General features: G+C 37.9%; 5 protein-coding genes across 11 annotated transcripts in view; 1 reads left to right on the top strand and 4 right to left on the bottom strand.

Moving 5' to 3' along the window:
* kif13a (kinesin family member 13A) overlaps positions 1 to 2707 on the bottom strand; it is a 39910-nt gene extending 37203 nt beyond the window's left edge. For all 5 annotated transcript variants that reach the window (XM_041988379.1, XM_041988382.1, XM_041988380.1 and 2 more), the window contains exons 1-2: positions 2363 to 2707; positions 2058 to 2148 (exon numbers count right to left, since the gene is read on the bottom strand). In XM_041988379.1, the coding sequence (XP_041844313.1) occupies positions 2058 to 2148; positions 2363 to 2417 (146 nt within the window). In that variant the 5' untranslated portion in view covers positions 2418 to 2707. The remainder of the gene's footprint in view (positions 1 to 2057; positions 2149 to 2362) is intronic.
* Positions 2708 to 3247: 540 nt separating this feature from the next.
* On the bottom strand, positions 3248 to 5176 carry LOC121641904 (E3 ubiquitin-protein ligase NHLRC1-like). Its single transcript, XM_041988277.1, has one exon. The coding sequence runs from the start codon at positions 5000 to 5002 to the stop codon at positions 3758 to 3760; it is 1245 nt and encodes a 414-aa protein (XP_041844211.1). The 5' UTR covers positions 5003 to 5176; the 3' UTR covers positions 3248 to 3757.
* Positions 5177 to 5791: 615 nt separating this feature from the next.
* Positions 5792 to 15654, bottom strand: ptdss1a (phosphatidylserine synthase 1a). The gene is made up of 13 exons (XM_041988447.1): positions 15254 to 15654; positions 14664 to 14755; positions 13478 to 13522; positions 13261 to 13385; positions 12983 to 13141; positions 12628 to 12779; positions 12047 to 12188; positions 10537 to 10649; positions 10358 to 10423; positions 9808 to 9907; positions 9544 to 9612; positions 7470 to 7536; positions 5792 to 7287 (listed from the first exon to the last, which is right to left on the bottom strand). Exons 1-13 carry the CDS (start codon positions 15433 to 15435, stop codon positions 7193 to 7195), a joined length of 1407 nt encoding a protein of 468 aa, XP_041844381.1. The 5' UTR covers positions 15436 to 15654; the 3' UTR covers positions 5792 to 7192.
* An 874-nt stretch (positions 15655 to 16528) lies between these two features.
* Positions 16529 to 18897, bottom strand: LOC121641944 (membrane-spanning 4-domains subfamily A member 4D). 3 transcript variants are annotated; one of them, XM_041988346.1, is made up of 7 exons: positions 18670 to 18897; positions 18417 to 18582; positions 18215 to 18301; positions 18077 to 18133; positions 17555 to 17650; positions 17337 to 17453; positions 16529 to 17232 (listed from the first exon to the last, which is right to left on the bottom strand). In XM_041988346.1, the coding sequence occupies exons 2-7, from the start codon at positions 18576 to 18578 to the stop codon at positions 17194 to 17196; spliced, it is 558 nt and encodes a 185-aa protein (XP_041844280.1). In that variant the 5' UTR covers positions 18579 to 18582; positions 18670 to 18897; the 3' UTR covers positions 16529 to 17193. The 3 variants fall into 3 exon arrangements, with proteins under 3 accessions (XP_041844280.1, XP_041844282.1, XP_041844281.1); XM_041988348.1 differs by having other exon boundaries at positions 17427 to 17453; XM_041988347.1 differs by having other exon boundaries at positions 17337 to 17454; positions 17559 to 17650.
* A 17-nt stretch (positions 18898 to 18914) lies between these two features.
* si:ch211-269k10.4 (uncharacterized protein LOC100150242 homolog) overlaps positions 18915 to 21785 on the top strand; it is a 5468-nt gene continuing 2597 nt past the window's right edge. Inside the window, exons 1-2 of the mRNA XM_041988345.1 lie at positions 18915 to 19129; positions 20079 to 20269. Of these exons, the coding sequence (XP_041844279.1) occupies positions 20093 to 20269 (177 nt within the window). The 5' untranslated portion in view covers positions 18915 to 19129; positions 20079 to 20092. The remainder of the gene's footprint in view (positions 19130 to 20078; positions 20270 to 21785) is intronic.

The following is a 21785-nucleotide window of genomic DNA, read 5'->3' as shown; positions in this document are numbered from 1 at the left end:
ATTCTGCTAGATTTCTGTGCATCTTTGGGTAATCAGGTCAGATGCCTAATCATCTGTGACACCGACAGCAGAGGAGAGCAAACAAACCAAGCGCAAAATTGTAGAACAGCCTTTGCCTGTGATGGGTGAACTATAACATCTCTGATCCCTGCTAACAAGCATGAAATTCACAAGCATACAGTCATCACTAGCGTACATGCACGGTGATCCCCTTATTAATCTAAAATCATGTCAAATCTCAAAGCAGCAAAAACGACAGTGTTTCTTCTTTTGCAGGAGATTTTCCTCACTTTTAGCCATATCACCTCCTGATAAGATGTACAGTAGTGGTGTCATTGTGAAGAGCAATAATAATTTGCTCTAATGCCACTTTGAATGCAACACAGCATATATTAGCTCTGGCTCTGGAGATTTAAAGTAATACCCTGAGGCTTGATATTAATCTGTTCAGTCTGATAGACGTTCTCATGCCAAACAGTCCAAATCCTCAACCAGCCTTGATTTTTAGACCCCTTCATCAACTTTACTGCATTTTTTTTGTTTCAGACTCATTAATTATTGTCATTTCTTGCCATCAATCAGCTCAAAATTCTCCACAATGACAAAGCAAAACAAGTTAAAAGTTTCACTCAATCTGGCATTTTGCAGAAGCTCACAGCCATTTTCAGGTCTCTCTAGAATTTAAGCCCAGTAGAATAATGCTTTACTGGGTTCAAATTTCTATTGTGTGCTGGGCAACTCCTGCACAACAGTTTTCCTGAAGCCACTACAGTGTTTTCTTGGCAGTATTCTCCAGGTTGCTGTCTTGTTGAGATATAAACCTTCATCCCAACCTGAGATCATGAGCACCCTGGACAATGTTGTCATTCAACATTGCACTGAATCCATCTTTCAGGTCGCCCAGCAGAAAAGCATTCCCACAGCATGATGCTGCTGTCACCAACCTCAACTGTAGGCCTGGTGATGGCTCGATTGGTAGAGTGCTGCTCTGACAGCTTTCCTTCTCTAAAGTTCTCCCAAATCCACAAAGGATTTTAAGATCTTATTCATACTGACCACTGGCTTGTTGGTTATCCGTCTCTTCAACCCTGATTACACATTTGGCAGCAATCAAATCCGGGATGTATATTTATGATTCCAACATTTTTCCATTTCTGAATTTCTCTGTTCTTTTTACACTTCATGGTTTAGTTTTTACTCTGATGTGTCATCAAATGTGAGACCTTATATTGATGAGAGTAAGCCTTTCTTGACTATATCCAACGAACCAATGACCTCACTTAGCCATAAGTATGTTTACAGGAGCATCCTTAGGACCACCAAGAAAACTTGGATGTAACAGAGCGCAATCATGAATATAACATATAACATTCAAAAAACACTCAAGAGAAATTGTTTTGTTTCATCATTGTAAAATACTGTGTGTATGTAGAAATTGATGTATGAAAACCTGAAAGAACCTGGAAACTTTCTAAATGTGCTCCATGCAAATTATTAATAGTACTGTCATTATGGCACATTTTGTATGGAAAATATAATATAATATAATATAATATAATATAATATAATATAATATAATATAACATAATATAATATAATATAATGTTGCAATCAGATGATTGACAGGCACTGCAGAGCAGCAGCACTGCAGTGTTCCTGATAGACCACTGCATTTATTTACTGGGATTAAAGGAAAAAATAATTAAAAATTTGTCAAGCAACTGAGCCATTTTCATGGCTGTAAATCAGCTTCATGTTTGTCTTGTTTTTATGACTAATGTTAGGTTTGTGGTGGAAAATAGTTATTTGGAAATCTTGAACGTTGTTTTTGCGTTATTACACCAGATTGCACTCTCATTACAGTGAGAGTGCAATCTGTGTTTTTCTGCTTTCACTGACAGGCATTTCACCCAGGCCTCTGCTCTGCAAGGACTTCTGCTGTGATGCACCCAAACTAGCTCACAAGGCCAAAGATAGATGCCAATTCCCGACTACAATGTAGTGTGCCATTTTAACTTTCCTGGGTAAACTCTTGTCAGTATTTTAGTTTTGTTTACCTGTTGTCTCCTTTTGCATTTGAGGGTGGAGGGTGTAGAACTGTTTGGTTGTCCTCCATATCCACGACACATTTTGTATTCAGTTCAATCTCTGCAGAAAGAAGTGTTTGGGGAAAGTAAAGCAGAATGCGGGGGTGTGAAGAGTTTAATCTGAGCTACTTTAACCGTGTTGAAACTAAACTCAAGCATGATTTGAGGCTCATAACTTATGGCAGCAATGGCGAAGAAAGCAAAAACTTTATGATAATTTGGCATGAATCCATGAAAAAGAGTCTGCAAGTAGAAATCGTCGGTATAACACTTACCCCTGCGGTTCATGGGCCGAACTCTCACTGCAACTTTTACCTTTGTATCCGACATTTTCTCCACTTTTTCTTTAACTCCCACCCTGTCTGTCTATGCGCGGAGCTATCAATGTATAGTCCGTAAATACACGACAAGAACCCGGATTTCTGCCAGAGAAAAAAAAGGCAGCGGTCACGAGTTAAAACACCTTAAATGAGTCCAGATCTCGAAGAGAACATAAGGGGATAAGTTCATTTTTTTCTTCTTCTTCTTTAAACCCATCCGGGTTGGCTTCTTGTGCAAATCGAGTTCTCGGCTCCAGCTCCAGACAGCATCCCCACCGCCATCTTCCACTGGGAGCACGACTGCTCTCCACTGGCAGACTGGAGAGGCTGAGCCGAAGAGGGGGACAGCTTTACGCACCGCCCCGCTCAACTGGAGGAGAAACAAGCGGAGGAGATAAAAGTGGCTCCGCGTGACAAGCTGATTTACATGCACCAACAATATAGCACGATTGTGACACATAGTGACTTAGACAAGGATGGAGAAGACTATGGTGAGTTTAATAGAAACATGTAACTTTCTCTCTTTTACACACAATGAAGTTTTGTTATAAGACAAAAAATAAAATATAGAATTGACCAAACAAACAATTATATGATTATAAAATGACACAAATTTAAATGAGTTTTAAAGCAAAAAGTGTCTCAGTTCCCATCTCAGCACAATTTCTCTACCAACTAAGAAGGTGTGGTGAAATGAATCATTTTGGATGTAATCTCTGGAAATCTTGGGTCAGCAGATGAAGTTATTCAACCGGAAAACAGACGGTCATGGTCCCTAAAAACCCCCTATTACCCCCATTTATCATTCTGTAATTGTAGAAGGCGCATATCAAAAAAAGCTTTTTTTTTTTTTTTTTTTTTTTTTTTTTAATGGCTGAATCACTCAGATTCTGGGGATTTATTGCTAATGTAATTTGCCCGCAGATTTGTAATCTAATAAAATGTCAAAACCATCATTAAAAGTTCTGGAAATATAAATATGACTAAACTCAATCACATAGAACAAATTTTGCAGGAAAACATTTTGGCTTGAAATGGAAATCTTTCTTCTCACCTTTCCTTTTCACCTTCTTATCTCCTTTCCTTCTGACCCCTGAGACTTTTTAGGGGCATCTTAGAATAAATATACACATAGTTTGGAAATAATTTTATTCCAATGTTATGAAATAGTAATATATTATTTTAAAAGCTATGTAAAATAAGGACACAACAGCTTAAAAACAATGCATGCTTCACACTGCAAAAATATTTTATGACTTGCAAATCAAAATCTTCTGTAGCATTTATTCATTTTAGATTCACTTTCATTTCTCTCACTAAACACTTTACTTTTAGTTTTATTCATATAAGCTAAATAACAGAACCAGAATCTGATTTTTGAGAATAAATCTTTACTGTATGGTCACCACCATCTAGGATGATGAGCATGTTGTTCAGTAACACCAGTCCAACGGGGCGGACAAGATTATCTCCTACTAGAGGAGTCAAGACTGGGCGACTATGAAGCTTTCCTAAACTACAAACCAACCCCTGATCAGAGTCAATCACGATAACATTTCCATCTCTGTCGAAGGCCACACCTGACATGTTCAGTCTCACTGTGGACTGCAGCATCAGGCTAAAGCTGTCTGTTATATACAGGAGGTGAAAGTCTTTTGTAAACACTCTCAGCCTTCTGTATTGATGTCTTTCTGTTGGATGTGTGAAATCATCTGGGTGCTCCATCACTGCAATGTTTCCAGTCATCTGACAGTAGGTCACTGCTTTGGGACTCTGAAGGTCTGAGATGGCTGTTTGATGCTCCAGAATGACACCATGACTATAGTCCACTTTTACCTGGGACAGCGTGCCTGCTTGGACATCTGAAACCAGGATGTGCCCACAGCTGTCTGTGTCCACACCCCAGGGTAGCTTAAAGGAACCCTTAACCGACAGGATGTGATTCCCTCTGGAGGTGAAAACCTTCACAGCTTTGTCCCCTGCATCCGTCACCACAACATAACCAGTGGAAGTCACTGCCAGATCCACCGGGTAACAGATCTCCCCAGTGGTGTTTCCTCTTTTTCCAAAGCTATGCAGCTTCTTTCCCAGTAGACTAAACACCACCACCCTTTTCTCTCCATCATGCACCACAACTACTGTCCCCGAAGACCCCAAAACAGCTATGCCAGTGGGGTTTAAGAGAGTCCCCCAACCACCAAATACAGTGTGGCGGTGCAGAGCTGTGTAGCTCAAACCTGCTTTTGACGTAAGACTTCCTTTTCTCCTGTGAGGAGGAGCAGAGGTTGAGGTGCTGCAGGACAACAGAAGCTCTTCCAGGTCACTAAGAACCTGACAGTGGGAGGTGCTTTCAACACTGCACAGCTGTCGACAGAACGGGCACTCCAGCTTCCTCAGCAGAGGGTGGGACAAAGCTGTGATGCATTCCAGACAGAGTACATGACCACAGGAAAGATTTTGTGGTCTACGCTCCCTCTGGTTAGAGTTAAACATCTCGAAGCAGACTTTACACTCCAGTAAGTTGATCTGGATCTCTCTCAACGTCCCCTCAGGACTCAGGCAACCACGATGTGGGAGACCAGGATGCTTGTCCATGATGACTGTAATATCCTGATAGCCAGCTTAGGCTGATATTGTTCAGTCAGATTATGCAGGTTGGATAAGGTTCAGGAAGCCCCAAAGAAAGCTTGGCAATTAAAGCGATATGGATGAATAGCAGGATCTGAAGCACAGAACTGCTAAGTTTTGCTATAAAACATGTCCTGTGCTTTGAGGCCTACATCACCACGTGATGTCCTTAATATAACTGAAGCTCTCTGCTGCCCTCCTTTGGAAGTCAGCTATCATATAACTTTGGAGAGTTTGTTAATAACACTACACTGCAGACATATTTCTACACAAATTCAGAGGTAAGAGGGATGATGAAAAAATATATTATGCTGCATTCAAAACCAGGATCCCCAAAATTTTAGTTTGCCCAAGTACACACTTGGTAATAAGTGCTGAAAACTGGAGGTTTTCACCTTGATCAAGTTCTGAATTTCCTGTAATCTATAGCTGCTTTTTTTTTCCAAATGAGCACCAGCTCTACCTCTAGACACATCCTGTTATAGGTCAGCATGAGACAGCTATTTCAGTCTGTTTCATGGTGTGCAGACTGAGTGAAATCTGAACCTATGTGGGCAGCGCTTGAGTCAGCCAATCCAACAGCTCTTTGGTATAGCAGGACGTCCTACAGAGGTCAAGCAAGCTCATTCAAGATTTACTATTGTACAGCATAAAAAAGCCTATCTAGTAAGCAAGACAAATGTAAGTGCTCTGCTTATTTACTTAAAAAGCTGAGAGTCGAAATCATTGCACAACAAATAAAAGAATTTTACAAGGGAAATGTAAAACATTTTAATACATTGCCTTTTTTCACAGTGAAAAACAACAGCACAAATCATTTTCAGCAGAACTGTTTTTGGCAAATGAAATTTTAATCCAAAGACAATGTACCATTTATAATGCCTGACTGTAGCACAGGTGCCACAGAGGTCAGTGTATGGATTGTCAAGGATTATGAGGGATATATCAGTACTGAGATGATACTGGCAGATCAAATGACAACAAACCTTCAATAAAGCACTCAAAGCCTGGATCAGCTAACACAAAATGCTCAAATTTAGTCATACTACAAACTGAGAAAGATAGGAATAAAAAATAATTCCATGCAAACAGGCACAAGGGGTGAATTAAACTGTTACAATGACTCAAAGACATAAACAACAATACTCAATATTCTGGTGTGTGGTGTTAAAAGATTCCTTGACTACTGTTGTAACATTTTCATACTAAAACATTTGATTTGACACAATCATGCAACAAGAAGGTGAAAAGTAAAAGATAGCCAACTGCACACCAGCAGGAAGAACCTGACAGCACATGCAGGACTTTGAAAAAAACTGCCCTCTCTTATCAGTACAGGAAAATATAAAAATATAAACGATAGCAGCCACAGATGGGCAGGGAAAGTAAAGTCACTCAAGATCACAATGAATCACAAAATACTCAAACATTACAAAATGTACAGTATTTTCAAGGGAACATTCTGCAAAGTGCTTAAACTGTGTGCTTTGCTTCGTTACGGGTCAAACACGAACCTCAGTCGATGATCCTACCAAGCTAAAGCTGTCTTCCATTGAACTCCTGCCCACATTCAAGTTAAAAACAGGACATAGTGAACATCTATGTTGTAAATAGATCAGTGACAAATACTTAAATAAAAATGACTTTTATGTGCTATAAACATACAGGCTTCTATTAAAGTGATAAATTTATTTTAATGGCTTCAAACATTGAAATGTGTTGAACCGACATACTGGGGTTAAGGCTGGTTTAAACCAGTCAAATGCACATTAACTTTTAATTATACTGTATAATAGGATATGTGTCAATTATCAGCTACAGTGAGCATGCAGTCACATCTAGAATCGGCAGTTTTTATTCTCACACACCCTTCTTCTCTCTCTTTCAGACACAAAGAAACCTGTGATTACTGGTTTAGGAGTTTCTTGCCTACAATTCACACTTTAGTGTGCATCTCTGTAGTCTGAGCCACTGTGCACTCCTACTAACACTTCATGGACCTGTTCATCTGCTCCCTCTCTGCACTCCCTCTGCTGTTAGGTGGGGGCTTTGTAGACTTCAATTACACTGGGAAGAGGTGGCAGCTTTCCCCCCTTTTTCTTGCTTGGCTTTTCAGAGTGACTTCAGGAGTCACTCGGCAGCCTGTGGTGCCAGTTTTTACTGGCTCTCGAGACCGTTGATGGACTTAGTCTTTCCAGAGTCCCTCGATCTTTGCCTGATTGTGGGACTGTCCCCATCCACATATGTCTCACCTGAAAAATGAAGCTCACATATATTCAAACAATAAAACTCATCTGGACTGTGCATAGTTAAAGTATGAGTCAAACACTATTTCAAACACTAGAGGTCAGCCTTTTACAGGAGAAAAGAAAGATTAATGGCTGTTTTTCTGAGGTTGCCCTTTAATTGATAAATGATAGTAAAGTCACTGTACCTTTAAATCCTTCTGACACATGGTCAGGAGACTCTGTGTAATTACTGTCCTCGCATTCTGAGAGGCTCTGTGAGAGGAAAACAGGGTAAAGACATGTGACACACATTCCTTTAACAGGACAAGGATCATATGCAACAGTTAAATGACCCTCAGCTTACATAGTACACTGACTGATATAAATCCATGAAGGGGAAATACCCTGAAAGGTAATATTTATCAACAACACCAACTATGCTATTTATACATGGAGTACATACATGACTTAGACAACTGGTCCACATCACGACTGACATCACGTGTTGGTTTGTTGCTACTTTAATCAGATAGTTACTTTTTATCTTCTTAATGTTTTAATGGAGAATTAAATGAAAAGGGAAAAAGGTGGGAGGCTTCTCCATGAGGCCTTTGTAAAGAGAGAAAAAGTACTTTTCTTTTTTATAAACACTCTGGAAATATTACTAGGACCTATATTATGAAGCAAGTTAATTTTATTCATCCATCCGTCTATCCATTTTTTATACCGCTTAGTCCAATTCAGGGTCACAGGGAAGCTGGAGCCTATCCCAGCAATTAGCAAGTGAGAGGCAGGTACACCCTGGACAGGTCACTAGTCCATCGCAGGGCCAACAGAGAGACAAACAACCACTCACACTGACACACTCATTCCTAGGGAGAATTTAGAGTAACCAATTAACCTAACATGCATGTCTTTAGATGGTGGGAGGAAGCCGGAGTACCCGGAACAAACCCATCCATACACATAGAGAAAATGCAAAACTCCACACAGAAAAGCCACCATTCAAACCTCCCCCACAGCCGAGCCTCAAACCAGCGACCTTATTACTGTGAGGCTGTGGTGCTAACCACAGCACCACCGTTAGTTTTATACTGTGTTTCTTATTGTCACCCAGCTTAACAAACCCCAAGAATAAAGATCAAGCTTAATCACGGGACAATACTTTTTATCAGCTCAACAAGTGACCCAGGTTTCCGGACTCTGGATATGTGCATTCATGTGAAAGGAGCAGTGTTGGCATCAGCGTCCCACCAAAACCACAAATTTCTAGACAGTATAATTCTGAACATATACAGGGGATTCAAAGATAACATCAAGGAAAAAAAGCAACAGTTATTTTGTTTCAGCCTTATAACAGATATGCAAGTATCTGAGACAAAGCAGTCCCTACCACTAAGATGTCTCCCTCACAGGTGCTCATTGGGGAAAGCCATTGATTATTCACAAACAAAACTTTCCCCCTTTTGTTAGTTCTCCTCTTTTCCAATGGAAATTACTGATTAGTTGTTGGTCTCTTTCTGTTTGATGATGCCTTATCTCAAAAGTAGCTGGCTGCAGAACAGAGTACGCTTGCAGCATAACGTGTTTTTCCATTGCATGGTGCAGTACAGTTTGCTCGTGTGTGGTTTTGTCATTGATAGTAGCACCATACACGAATAACTGACACTTTATCTGGTTCTACCACAGCCAAAACACTTGCTTGTTCTATGAAGCTGTTAGAGAATCTAGCACACAACTTACAACATAAGTCACTGATATGTTTTTGTTTGCATGGATTACCTATAGTGTGCATGACTAATTAATACATGAGCATGTTTATTTACCGAGTACAGATGCAGTTTGATCTTTTTTTTTTGCACCTCAGAGGTGAGCTCAGTGGCAATCAGTTGTTAACACTTCCAAAGAATATTCAAAGCCTCTCGTACTAAAGATTTGTAGCAAAAACAATACACTCCTCATTCATAAACATAGTGCCTTGTCTTTGTCACATATCCTGCTATGATGAACAGCTGATCCCACCCATGTTGAGGGGATACTGTCTACAATGGAAAATGAAGAACTGGGCCAAGTTGAACTGGACTGTACGATACCTTACAACATGATAGAAAATATGGCAAATTACATGGCAGTAAGAAATTAAGTGTCTTCATGGCTCTGGAAACCTTAAACTAAATCTGGACTTCCTAGCTATGCCACAAATCCTACTCCTTAGTACAGGCCTCTGGTCTGCAGCAGTTTGATGGAAAACATTCTTGAAAGCCAAAGCAATAAACACACCTTTTCCCTTGGACCATATGTCTCTGCACACCAAACCATTCCATGCAGACAAAGGAATGTGATGAAGGCCTTAAAACAGAACAAAGGTAAAGGAGACTGTTGAGTGATTTATGGCAAATCAATAACTTGCAGTACAAAAAGTTTCAGACATGAAAAACCTGTGGTCTGTTAGTAGTAAAGGTACAAAATTTCACATATTTCATTCCCTTCCTGGAGAGTGCTGTTATTCATTTCGACAGAAGAAGCCTGTGATCCTGATCTTACCAAACACAACAGCCAGAGGATCACATAGAGGATCTGTGTTTTTGAGAACAAGTCCTGTCCAAACTTAATACAAGCCAGGGCCTCCAGAAAGGCTATTGCCCTGCAAACAGGAGGAGAAAAAAAATGTATTCAGCTAATACACACTTAATAAAGAGAAAAAGGGCTCAAAATAAATATCTGTGGTTTTTAATCTGCAGAATGAAAGCAGCACATTAACACAGGCTCGGGAAAACGAATTACTTTTGGGATAATAACATTAATGATACAGATCAGATAAAAATTTTGATCTTACAGGAGTAAGTAAAATGCCTGGAAACCCTACAACCCCTGATAATGTAGATCCGTTAACATTCATGATTGTTAACATTACTTCCTTTATCTGCAGCCACTGCCTCTGGCTGTCAGACACTCTGGTGTTTTTATAGGATTAAAACTTTAGTAAACCTTACTTACTAGAACAGAATAGTCCTTTTTCAGTCCATGTACAGGGATGGAACATTTAATTTGTAAAAATAAACTGTACTCAGGTTTACACTTAGTTTTGACTTACCCAAACACCCAGCACTGCGTCCCAACTCTCTTACACTGTGTGTCTGTAAGGTAGGCGTAATACTGCCTGCAGCAGAAACAAACACACGTCAGCAAAATTCACCAGCAGTTCAAGTTCAGTTTCTCACCCAAAACATTAAACTGAAAAACTGTAAAAACAAGGAACTCGTGTCAGTGTACCTCACTGTCGGAGCTGTGATGATACCAATGAACAGGATCCGGCACCAGCTTAGAGCGTGACTTGCAGGAAAGATGAAAATGTGTTTGAGGAAGAAAGTGTTCAGCTCTGTTAGCTGTAAGGAAAAAAAACAAAGAAAGAACGATACGTTTATTATATTACAATGATGTTTAAACACTCAAAGAGATCTTTGAAAATGTGTAAACCATTTATACTTAAAGTGGAAATTCTGGTGTTTTGAGTCATGCGAATAGTCTGCCAGGCTTATACCAAACTAGCATATTTGAGGTATTCCATCATGAAATAAAGGGGAGTTTCTTGGAACTTGAGTTTATGATGCTCATAAACCTCTAAAGAGGTTAAACTTCACAATCCAGTTAAACAGACTGTATACAAATGGAGGAAATTCAAATTTACGACTACTCTGCACAGAAGGGTGCATGAAGAAGAGATATTAATGGGTTAGCGATGTATGTTGTGCATAAAGAGTTTACATTGTGAAGGGGGCTCTCTTTTAACCTGGTCAGATCAACATGGTAGTTTATAATGAACAGATAATCTTCTCCAGAGGAGGTTATTCATTTTTACGCTAATCTTGCCAACAATAATAAGCAAACTGCAATGATCACATAACATCAACTTGACTCAACATTTGGCAGAAGAACAATGAGTTAGGCAGGATATTTCTAACTTTTAGTCTATTTCATTAAACAGCTGGATCTTCCCTTGACACGAGCCGAGCGAGCTGTTCCACCATGCGTCATTCATAAATCTCACTCACAACACACATGCTGAAATTGTTGCAAGACAAGCAACAGGTGTGGACTTGACATTTAACAAGGGCTTTGTTCCATAGCTGGAAAGTCAGTAAAACGGCAGTAAAACTGCGAGCACAAAAACTGGTATAAATATCAGGAATGTAGCCTTACATGTGCCTTTGACAACTCAAAGTGTATGTTGTTGGTCAGGATGTGTGAAACTTTGTGATTTAATACTGACTGACTACACAATTTCAATTAAATATTTTAATTTAATGAGTACTCTTAAGGAATAAACTATAGCAGTAAGATTTTTTACAGGACACATATAGTAGACCTATTCTGTGGATGAACTAATTCTCAAAACTAATTGTCAAAAATGGGCAATTATTACTTTTTAAAGCCTCATCAGCATAAGTGAGGAGAAAGGCAGATGGTGTTCTTCCAAACAAAACATTTTCATGTCCGCCAGTGGCAATCAGTTCCACTGGGGGTGGAATTTCTACATCCATGGTTTTCACATTACCACAAATTGCTCCCAAGTAACCCAGACAGTCACACTCTTCAGGGATTAACCGTTATGTGCAAACAGCAGGACACCTGTGCATTAAACTGATCCATGTGGCTTTAGATTTTAGCAACAGAGGAGCCAATTAGATTAGCCCAGACTTAGCACGCCAAGCACAGGATGATCTCTTGCTACTCAGCATTTAGTCATCTTAAGATGGCAAGAGAGGATTTCTCAGTGACCCACCTGCCATATGATCATGAACAGATAGACTCCCATCACTCTCTGCAGGGAGGACTTAGGGTCAAGCCAGCGTACATAGGTCCAGCTTGCAGGGGTGAATTGCAACACTGCCCGTTTGAGCTTCCCAGTGGTGGTGTGGATGTCCCTAGTTGGAAGCACAGAGCAAGGATTACAAAGGATTTATGTCTAGAATTATATTAAGTTCACTTAAACATACAAATATTTATTACTAACAACATATTTACAATCCTTCCATTATTGATGCGTCCTACAGCGGCTGTATCATGCTGTTCCTGGTGCAAAGAAACAGTCGACTGCTACTCTAAGACGGCACGCTGCTTGTATTTAAACAATAAAAAATATATATATTTGAGCAAAAGGATCACCTTAATAAATGGTCCACTCTTGGCCAATCAAACTAACTTGTCAGTACTTTGTAATACTTAATATATTTGTTCATTTATAAAATTGCAGCTATTTGAATAGATGGCTCAAACTCTCAGCAATTGATTATAAGTTACCGATTGGCACCTTTTCATCAGATCTCATAAAACCACAACAGAAAGTCAAAACAGTTGTCATACTTGATACTGGCCCAGTGGTACGTCCTCATCTCCAAAAAGCGACAGACAGTCATACCAAGCCAGATTCCACCTCCATTACACAGCAGAATATCCAGAATCACTTGGTCCCACCAGCACTCAGCAAAGTTAGGCAACAGATGCATGAAGAACAGCTTTTGGTACAGAAGAACAAAATGTGATTAGAGTCTATTACATAACTTCAAAACTTCTATTTAATATCTTATGTAAATTTAATGAACGAGTGATTGTCATTAATTTCTACTAGATAAAAAATTACATCATCGGCTTTGGTGATCAGATGCAGGAAAGCAGGCAAGCAGGATGAAAGCATTGACAAGTTTGCATGTTTCTCTACCTCTGTAAGCTCCCAGGTAATACTGATGGTCCAGCACAAACCATAGCTTCGAATGAGGAGAGCCTTCATACCCCAACCCCAGAAATGGCTGAATGCAAAAATGTCAAAATGGCTCAGGATTCTCTCCCATGTGATGACATGGCAGTTCACAGCATATTCCTGCAGGCAGCAGAACAGAAAGCCTCATTATCAAGATTGATAATCCCCTGACAGTGAGAACAACCAGTGCTTGTATATTATTGGGAAAATCATCTTCACTTTAAGCCAGCATCACTCACCATTATGTCTGCCTCTCTCTTGGCATAACGCAGGTTTGGATCCAACCAGTACATGAGCTGCTTCACCTGCTGCCAGTTGAGGAAGATGATGAAGACCAGGAAGAGGAAATAGAGTACACTCAGACCTTAGAATCAGAAAGATGAAATATTAGGAAGGGAAAAGGTCTGAACAAAAATATATATTTTTTTCTCTTAAAAACTTTCAGGAACTACTCACCAAACACTATTCGCCATATTGCTGGGTGTGGTCTGGTGAATGGACCTAAAATGTCATATAGTAGCACTCTGTCAATGATATAATCCACTACAAGTGATAATGCAAATATTTAAATAACTTTAAAACATACAACTCATTATGCTAATCATTCCCCTGCTTCTGTCTGCAGATAGTGCATTTATGGCCTTGCAAGGGAACTAAAATCACTGACAAACTATGAACAAATATGACACTGGGAGAACATACCGATAATTAATAGTCATGTCTGGATTCAAATTTAGCTCCCGTGATCTATTTCCCTTTCCTTCCTGTCATACTGAGGTAGTTATTATAGCTCCTCTAAGCTCATAAGTAGTCCTCATTATTTACTGATTAGTCATCCCAAAGGTGCTTGACAAATATAACTGTGTGTGAAACACCTTCAGGATGACTGCAATCAAGCCTTAGTCAAACACACTTTATAGGCGGTTCTCATCCCCCATGATTAATAGAATAGAAATACTTCATTAATCCCTTTGGAGAGTCCTCAGGGAAATTTAAGGTAACAGGGGATTTTTTTTTTTATTTAAAATCTTTTTAATAAACCAGATGGTTGGTTGTTGATGAGTGACACGCTGAGTCTCCATGCACATAACAAAATGAGAAAAGGACACTGGATTGACAGAAATAAAAATTTGGTTACAAAAACTACTGCATCAGTTCTGTGGAAATAAATCTGGGTGATGGTAATCAGAACCAGGAGATTAATCAACAAGCTTTGCAACTTTTATCACGAGGCAACATGACTAATTTGCTTTATTATTTAAATAATGTCAACAAAGCTGACAAGCTAAAAATGTAATATGCCATCAAAAGCAAATCACATATTGATCATTAGTTATTTTTAATGCATAAATAAATGGCGCCATGGCGATTCAGTCAGCATATTAAACTATATAACTTTCCCCTTCAAAATTAACTCTTAGCATGCTCCTGTTTTTATGTTTTACAGTACAACATTTAAGCTCAGCAGAGAATAATTAATTGTGATTAATTATTCCTAAATAGATCTATTCATATTATTCCTACTATTTTTCTAAATCCATGTATATTTCCATATTACAATACATGAGTGGAAATAAAATGTGTGTTTTGGATCGCTTTTATTCCAGTATTTTACCACCCTAGTACTACGTTTTGTGCCCACCATTGGGAAATGCCAAAACACTGATGACAAGGAAGAAGGAGATGACCAGAATCAGTCCTATCCAGAGATTGCTGTCAGGATTTCCATCATCTCTGCAGACAGGGTGAAAAACAAAAAACAATATTCTTACAAAGGTATGTTCAACAGCCCAGTCCATTCAGTATAATTTACAGCTCAGAAACTGCTGTAAAAGCATCGACGTACCTTAATGTGTAACAGAACAGCGGGTCATTACAGTAATTACAGTGTGAATACTTAACCAAGAGAGATTTAGTAAAGCAGATGATTTAAAATGTAAAGCTAGTCGTTTCCCTGTTAGTTACAGTGTTGTAGCGAATGTAAACACAGTAAACAACGTCCACCACTGGATTATAGTTAAATAATCTGTTCTTCTTTTGTTAGCTGAGGTCAACGCTTAATAACAGTAAGGATTAAGATGCTAATCCCAGTTACTTAAAGTGAGAAAATCCTCTAAGTGGTGGTCAAGCTAGTTAGCTAAGATCTGTGTACCTGCCTGAGCATCACTGCTCCTGTTAGCCTAGCTAAGCTAACCCTCAGGGGCTAGCTAACATTAGCAGTGGTCGACTCACCTTGTAAACGCGAAATACATCAAACTGAGCACCGTACATGTCAGCAGCGTTATCGTGTGCGGCTTGTAAAAAAAATCTATGGTGATATCTTCAACTTGCTGCTCGTTTATCATACGAAAATGCATCCTGTAATTCACATCATCCTTGCTCAAGGTATGGGACCCGCTATACAAGGACGCCATAGCTGGAATCAGGCAGCAGCAGCAGCAGCGCCTCGAAGTAGTGGCATGAGAAAGTGATCCCCCCTCCAACCAGCAACCGCCACCAAAACAAACAGAAAACAGCTGGAATATTGATATAAGTTACATTATTTGCTACCAGCGTATAGAGAAAAGCGGAATCGTAAAGCGCTGAAGCCAGTTCCAAGGAAATCGTTCACGTTGGGTTATGATTGGGTTGTGTTTGTTGGGAGTGTCACAAAGCGGAAGACTTTTCTTTATCGTTATATGCGGATTGTTATTGTGTCTTTAAACCACAAAAATTACCTTTCATATTTCATGTTTAAACCATAACAAGTTTTACATAAAACATGAAAAGTAATAAGATAAGTTAAATACAAGTAAATGCAGGCAGATTTACATACAAGTTTAATAGAATAGAAATATCTAAAAGAGATTATAATAATTTTTTAGTGCATTTTGCAATACATAACTTCTCACCAGTATCTGCTTAGGAAAACCGAATATAAAATAAAGCTTCTCAATGTCAAATAAATATATTTCTGGGAAGTCGCCATAGTTTCCACTGAATAACAAAATTACTTTACTTGATTTATTGTATTTGTCTCCCTCTAGTGGCCACGACTGAAATCTCTCATCCGCGCGTCATTCAGCTCTGCAGAGGCCTGTTGAGCCATTCATTAGATAGAGCTGTGCTGAAGGAGGGATGCATCTGAATGTTACAGTATAGTAGATCTCGAGGACCGGATTCGCGCACCCATGGAGTGTTTTCAATAGTCTTGCAGTATTTTTCCACTACTATTTATTTATTTATTTATTTTATTACCTATCTGAATTTTTTGATGAAGTGGGATACAAAATATTTTTTGTGAACGTTTGTTCAGTTACAGTTTGAGACTGGCAACTTTTGTAAATTATGTCCATAAGAAAATGTATATTTAATATCAATATAAGAAATGCATTTAGGCTACAAAAAAAAAAAAAAAAAACAGCATGTAATAATTATATATTCTTTGTGGGTGCAACAAGGAGTTTTGTTTAAGCTTAAAAAAGGAGGATAAAGCATTAAAAACTATTTTTGAAACATGTCTTTATTTCATTTTAATCCAAAAAAGACACTAAATCTATAGTTACAAAAAAAAGTGGCACTCGTTTATATGTTAGGCAGATTACAAGATGACAATAAGTAAAGCTAACATTTTAAAGTTTGTTGAACAAATCCAAAACAAAATAAACTTTTGTACAAATTAGCACATGAAATATTGAAAGTTTCAATGATGTTATAGTTGAGTTCTAAAAATGTACAGATTTTACAGGTTTGATTTAACAGCTGTCCTGGTAGAAAAAAATCCTGTATTCTTTCATTTAGATATGTACAGTCAAATTATCAGCCAACATAAAAAAGAAAGAGATAGAGAAAAACATTAGATCATCAGTCCTTATTTGCATTATTTGCACTCAGAGTAAAAACTTTTCAAAGCTTTTCAAAAATTATGTAAAACAAGAGACTTGAACTGCGTGTCGAGATTAGCTGACTGTATTTTCTCTAATTTAACAAGAACATGTGCAGCCTACTAGAATTTAAATATATATATATAAACTGGTAATTGTATATAAACGAAAGTAACATGCCAGTCATTTATGCATTTTTGCAGTTTTTCCAAGCATTCTTGCAAAGAAACAACGAGGATTTTCTCAGTTTTTTCTTGAATATTGGGGAGAAATGACATTATCAGGCTGTACCGCATTCATGTGAGTTGATCATTGGTTTGCTTCAGTCTCTTTCAGCAGTATGGTGGGCTGCAGAAAAACAAAGGATTATTATTGTTTAAGGATGATTAACCTGAGCTTACTGTTTTCTTTATGTGCAGTGGTAATGTGCATGAAGAAAATTACAAACATACCAAAGTGTTGAAATGTTCTCTGCAAATGGCTTTACTCAACCAGTAGACCAAGAACAGCGCAATCATACTTTCAACAACAAGCAGACTTACTATCAGTCCTAGGATTCCATTAATCTCCTATAAAACAAATGGGGAAAATAATGTTGAAGTACAACAGCAACTGTTATATAGAAGAAGCAACTTTTGATTTTGTTAAAGAAGAAGGTGTTGTAATGTACCGGGGTTGGGCCTGGAAATATGATTATTATGAAGACACAAAGTGCTGCAAGTGACCAAAAGAAGCTGATGATGTTCATAGAGAATGACAGTTTTGTCTAGAAAGTAAAGAAAAAAGCAAAAAAACAAAACAAAACAAAACATTATACTAAATGTACATAGATCCAATGTTCCCATCAGTGCAGACAGCAGATTATTGCATTAATGGGACAAAATCGATCAAACGAAGAGTTCTGTTCTAAAAACACATTGTGGCCATTTATAGAACATGAAATATAGAGAGCAACACATCCTGGTCTGACTTATATGATTATTTCTTTTTAGGCTGTTAAAGAATTCTGTATGTCACTATAGCTTGTAGTGAGAGAAACAAAATGGTATCGTACAATTTTTAAAATATATTATCATTTTTAGGTCAAGTCATGATAGAAGAATTGGATGTTTTCTTTAAAAGCAGACCAACTTTTCTGACTTTTGATGGATTTTCCAGTGCAAACAAGATCATCATAAATGAGATGGCTTACCAAGTGTATGTTTGGACGAGTCCCTGCAGCATAGGACAACATACCAGAGATCACAAACTAGAGAAATAATAGTCAGTTATTTTACACAAACATAAAAATGTCCTTATTTCCTGATTATAAATTAGTAATTGTATGTACCAGAACACTTAGAAGATTGAAGATGAGGAAGCCCCGACAAAGCAGACCAAGAGCGATAATAAACACGCCAGCAGTGGCTTGGGCGGCCTAAATATGACAGAAACACAATACGGAACATAAAGCCAGTTTTACGTGCAAATGTATAATGTTTGTAAGCATGTTTTCATTACACCTGCTTCAAATACAGCAGAGTTAAACTTACACCGACTGGTTTAGGCTTCCCCTTAGTGACAAAGACCTTGAAGTTATCTTTGAACACGCAGTGGAAGTTTTCTGGCATCAGCTGACCCATCTGAACATCCTTGAGACTTCTAATGGGAATGGTGATGATCATTGATTCGTTACATGTAAATGTCTTCCTCATTGTCCTGTGAACAAGATAAAAAAAAGTGTTAAAACAGATTTTGTAACAGCTGGCAATCAATTTTTGTTGTTTTCAGTAAAACCAAATATACCTTTTTATATTTAATTTAGCTCAATTCAGACCTGAAATTCACCTTTTTGTCAAATGACTTCTAAAAGGAAATGGCCTGGTTTGCTTGTTTTCTTCTGTCTCTGACTCTACCCCCACCCTCATGCCAAGCCCCTTATCTCACACCCACAAAAAGCATGCAAACTACTTTGGCCAAATTTTAAAATCTATATTATTATTTTTATCTTATTATCGTGTGTGTGTGTGTATGAGGGGGGGTCTCAAAAAGTGATTATCATTAATTAAGAAATATTACAAAACAACAATCGAAATAGCATCTGAGGACTAAAAATGGTGAAATTGTAGAGACATCTTTCTGAGTGAGGAAGTTAAAATGTGTGATGACCTCATCCGTCAGTGTTTGCAGGGAAGTGTCTAAAGAGCGAGACTCTTGTTGGAGGCAGATACAGAGTGTGTAAAAGATACTGCTCAAGCCAAACGTGGTAAGAAGCCTGATCTAAAATCTTTTTTTTTTAACTAGACTGGGTTTAGCGTTCTTAAACACAATTTACCAGTGTTGCTCTGCATGGGCAATTTGAAGCTTCTGTAAAAAACATCCCACAAAATACTTGTGGATTAGAGCTCCTTTGTTTTGCATCATGATGTTTGCTATTAACTAATCTGAAGTTAAAAAAGGATACGCTATTATCCAGTGTTATGTAGTTTTTAAAATATGCTATATAATTTATCATTTTGTAACGTCATCTGTTATTGGATATCTGCACATAAAAATCCATTAACATCACAAAAATCTATAATGACTTAATTATAGTTTGAATCTTAAGGTTTTTATTTAATCTGTCATAAATTTGCTATTTGTTCTGAATGAGAAAACAAACTTCTCAGGATCAACATTAAAAAGCTATATAATCAATAATTCCAGGATTCATTATTGTCACGTGACACATGTTAAAAACATGAGGCGGAACAAAATTTGTTACTCTGGTCCCAGTACAAACCCAAAAACAAACAAATAAAAATGATAAAACAGGATCGGTAAAGTTATCTAAACATTATTATTATTATTAATAATAATAATAATAAATAAATAAGACAAAATAAGCTAATTGATAATATAATATATAAAAATTAATAGTATAAAATGTAACGCTATAATAGTAATAATATAATATAATATAATATAATATAATACAATATATCAACCATATGGCAAGACTAATAGAAATGCCATGGTAATGGAAAAAAAGCAACCCCCCCCCCCCCCCCCCCCCACAATATAATTCTTTAATTTTATAACAGGACTGTCATATGCAGTTTTATTAAATTATTATATTAGTGCAATAATCATTACATGTTGGACCTACAGGGGAGAGGAACTGTTTATCTAAAAATTGTAAAGATTTTTAAATAATCAAGAAACTGTCTCTTCAGATCAGAGAATCACCATGGCCTGCGCCGACATTGAGATGGACATCCTAGATGATGAGTTTCCCCCAGCAGTTGGCCGGAGGGAGCCGCCTCCCCCTCCACTTCTGATTCACTGTTACCAGGCCTCAGAAATGATGCCTGCTGCAAAAAGGCCGCTGCACAACCTGCTGCAGAAACAGCCAGCTGTGTTAGGGGTAAGAGAGTTAAAACTGCTCAGGATTTACTAAACAGCTGATAAATAATAAATAGGAAATACATGCAAAGTTAAGTCTTGAGATCACGACTTGAGTTTAGTACAAACATCTGCAGATTGATGGGATGCACTGCTCATGGAGAGCATGAGAAATAACTGTCTGCACTTTAATTACAACACAATCAGCTTCATGGTAACTCAGCTTACATATATGTCCCTTTTCATTGAGGGTACAGTTGAAGCCAATATGAAGAATTTCAGATTTCCAAAATGTCAGAAGGCTGTAAGTGTCTGTGGTTCTTTTTATTAGATTAGAAATACTGTACATACTGTAATATGATGACCTGCTTGTAATGACTGGAGGAGCTTTTTAATAAGTGTTTCACTGTACTTTCCAAGTAAACTTTGTACATAAAAGAAAAGGAAGTTATTTTGCTTTAAAAAAAGGAATGAACAATGACTAAATACAATAGCTCCTGCACGTTTTCAGAGACAGATATGAAAAGCAGACATGTTCAAATAAACGCTCACTGCGTACTTCTGGGCAGCAGCAACAGGAAGTTCTTCTTGGTGGTTTTGTGGTACCACTGGTAAATGTGAAGGCTAAAGTTTCTCATAATGTTATCAATACAGAAAATGTGCAAAGATATCACAAACTTATATTATTTGTTTGCTTTTTAACCTAAAATATTAGGATTTCAGTTGTAATTTTTGTTGCAACCATGAATTATTAGCTCATACTTTACAGACATATGAATGTTTGTTTAGTTGTTTTTTTTTTAGTGCTTATTAACTCTGTCTCTCTCTCTCTCTTTCACACACACACACACACACACACACACACACACACACACACACACACACACACACACACACACACACACACACACACACACACACACACACACACACACACACATTTTTTTGCCAGTCCATCAAAGTGACACAGACAATGCCACACTTATTCACATACAGAGGAAGTAAGACTCCCCCTAACATGCATGTTTTTGGACTGTAGAAGGACGTCTATAGAATGAACCCACACAACTTTCTCTTTTTGAGGCGATAATACTAAGCAACAATTTTTTTTCCATCATTTTAAAATCAAAATATACAAATATTAGTTTAAAAAGTTTCATCACAGCAGATGTTAATGAGATTACTTGATAAGCTACTTAATACACTAAAGCTGTACAGATGGAGTGTTGAAAGTCAGCAGAAAAAAAATGTCATCAGCTGATTGTTATTAAGTTCACTCTCGCATCCCCCAGTTTCCCACATTCATGTTGTGCAACCTGATGGCTCGAGGGACAAACAATGTCCTCAGTTTGTCTGTGCAGCTCCTCTATGTTGACAGCTTGCCACTACTGGGTTGTCAAGATGAGCTGTAGTTTAGACAGAGTCCTCTTCTCCACTACGTCGTCCAGAGTCCAGTTCCACCCTGACCACCATACTTCTTCCTGATCATCCTAAATGGGAAAGTTTTTTTTCCTCAAGAAGAAAGTGAACCAGACATA

Source organism: Melanotaenia boesemani, chromosome 6 (genome assembly GCF_017639745.1).
Source record: "Melanotaenia boesemani isolate fMelBoe1 chromosome 6, fMelBoe1.pri, whole genome shotgun sequence".
Lineage (NCBI taxonomy): Eukaryota > Metazoa > Chordata > Actinopteri > Atheriniformes > Melanotaeniidae > Melanotaenia > Melanotaenia boesemani.
The sequence above is the reverse complement of the archived record's forward strand: the minus strand, read 5'-3'. Positions and strand labels throughout refer to the sequence as shown.

What these genes read in the sequence shown, in the direction of transcription:
- LOC121641904 (XM_041988277.1), bottom strand. Translation starts at nt 5,002, where the DNA reads ATGGACAAGCATCCTGGTCTCCCACATCGTGGTTGCCTGAGTCCTGAG.
- ptdss1a (XM_041988447.1), bottom strand. Translation starts at nt 15,435, where the DNA reads ATGGCGTCCTTGTATAGCGGGTCCCATACCTTGAGCAAGGATGATGTG. An exon ending in TGTTTTGGCATTTCCCAATG is followed by an intron (nt 13,523 to 14,663) that starts GTGGGCACAAAA and finishes ATGACATTTTAG; the next exon opens with GTCCATTCACCAGACCACAC. An exon ending in TCCTCTGGCTGTTGTGTTTG is followed by an intron (nt 9,613 to 9,807) that starts GTAAGATCAGGA and finishes TTCTGTTTTAAG; the next exon opens with GCCTTCATCACATTCCTTTG.
- LOC121641944 (XM_041988346.1), bottom strand. Translation starts at nt 18,578, where the DNA reads ATGAGGAAGACATTTACATGTAACGAATCAATGATCATCACCATTCCC. An exon ending in CTCGTCCAAACATACACTTG is followed by an intron (nt 17,651 to 18,076) that starts GTAAGCCATCTC and finishes TTTACTTTCTAG; the next exon opens with ACAAAACTGTCATTCTCTAT. An exon ending in GAGAACATTTCAACACTTTG is followed by an intron (nt 17,233 to 17,336) that starts GTATGTTTGTAA and finishes GTTTTTCTGCAG; the next exon opens with CCCACCATACTGCTGAAAGA.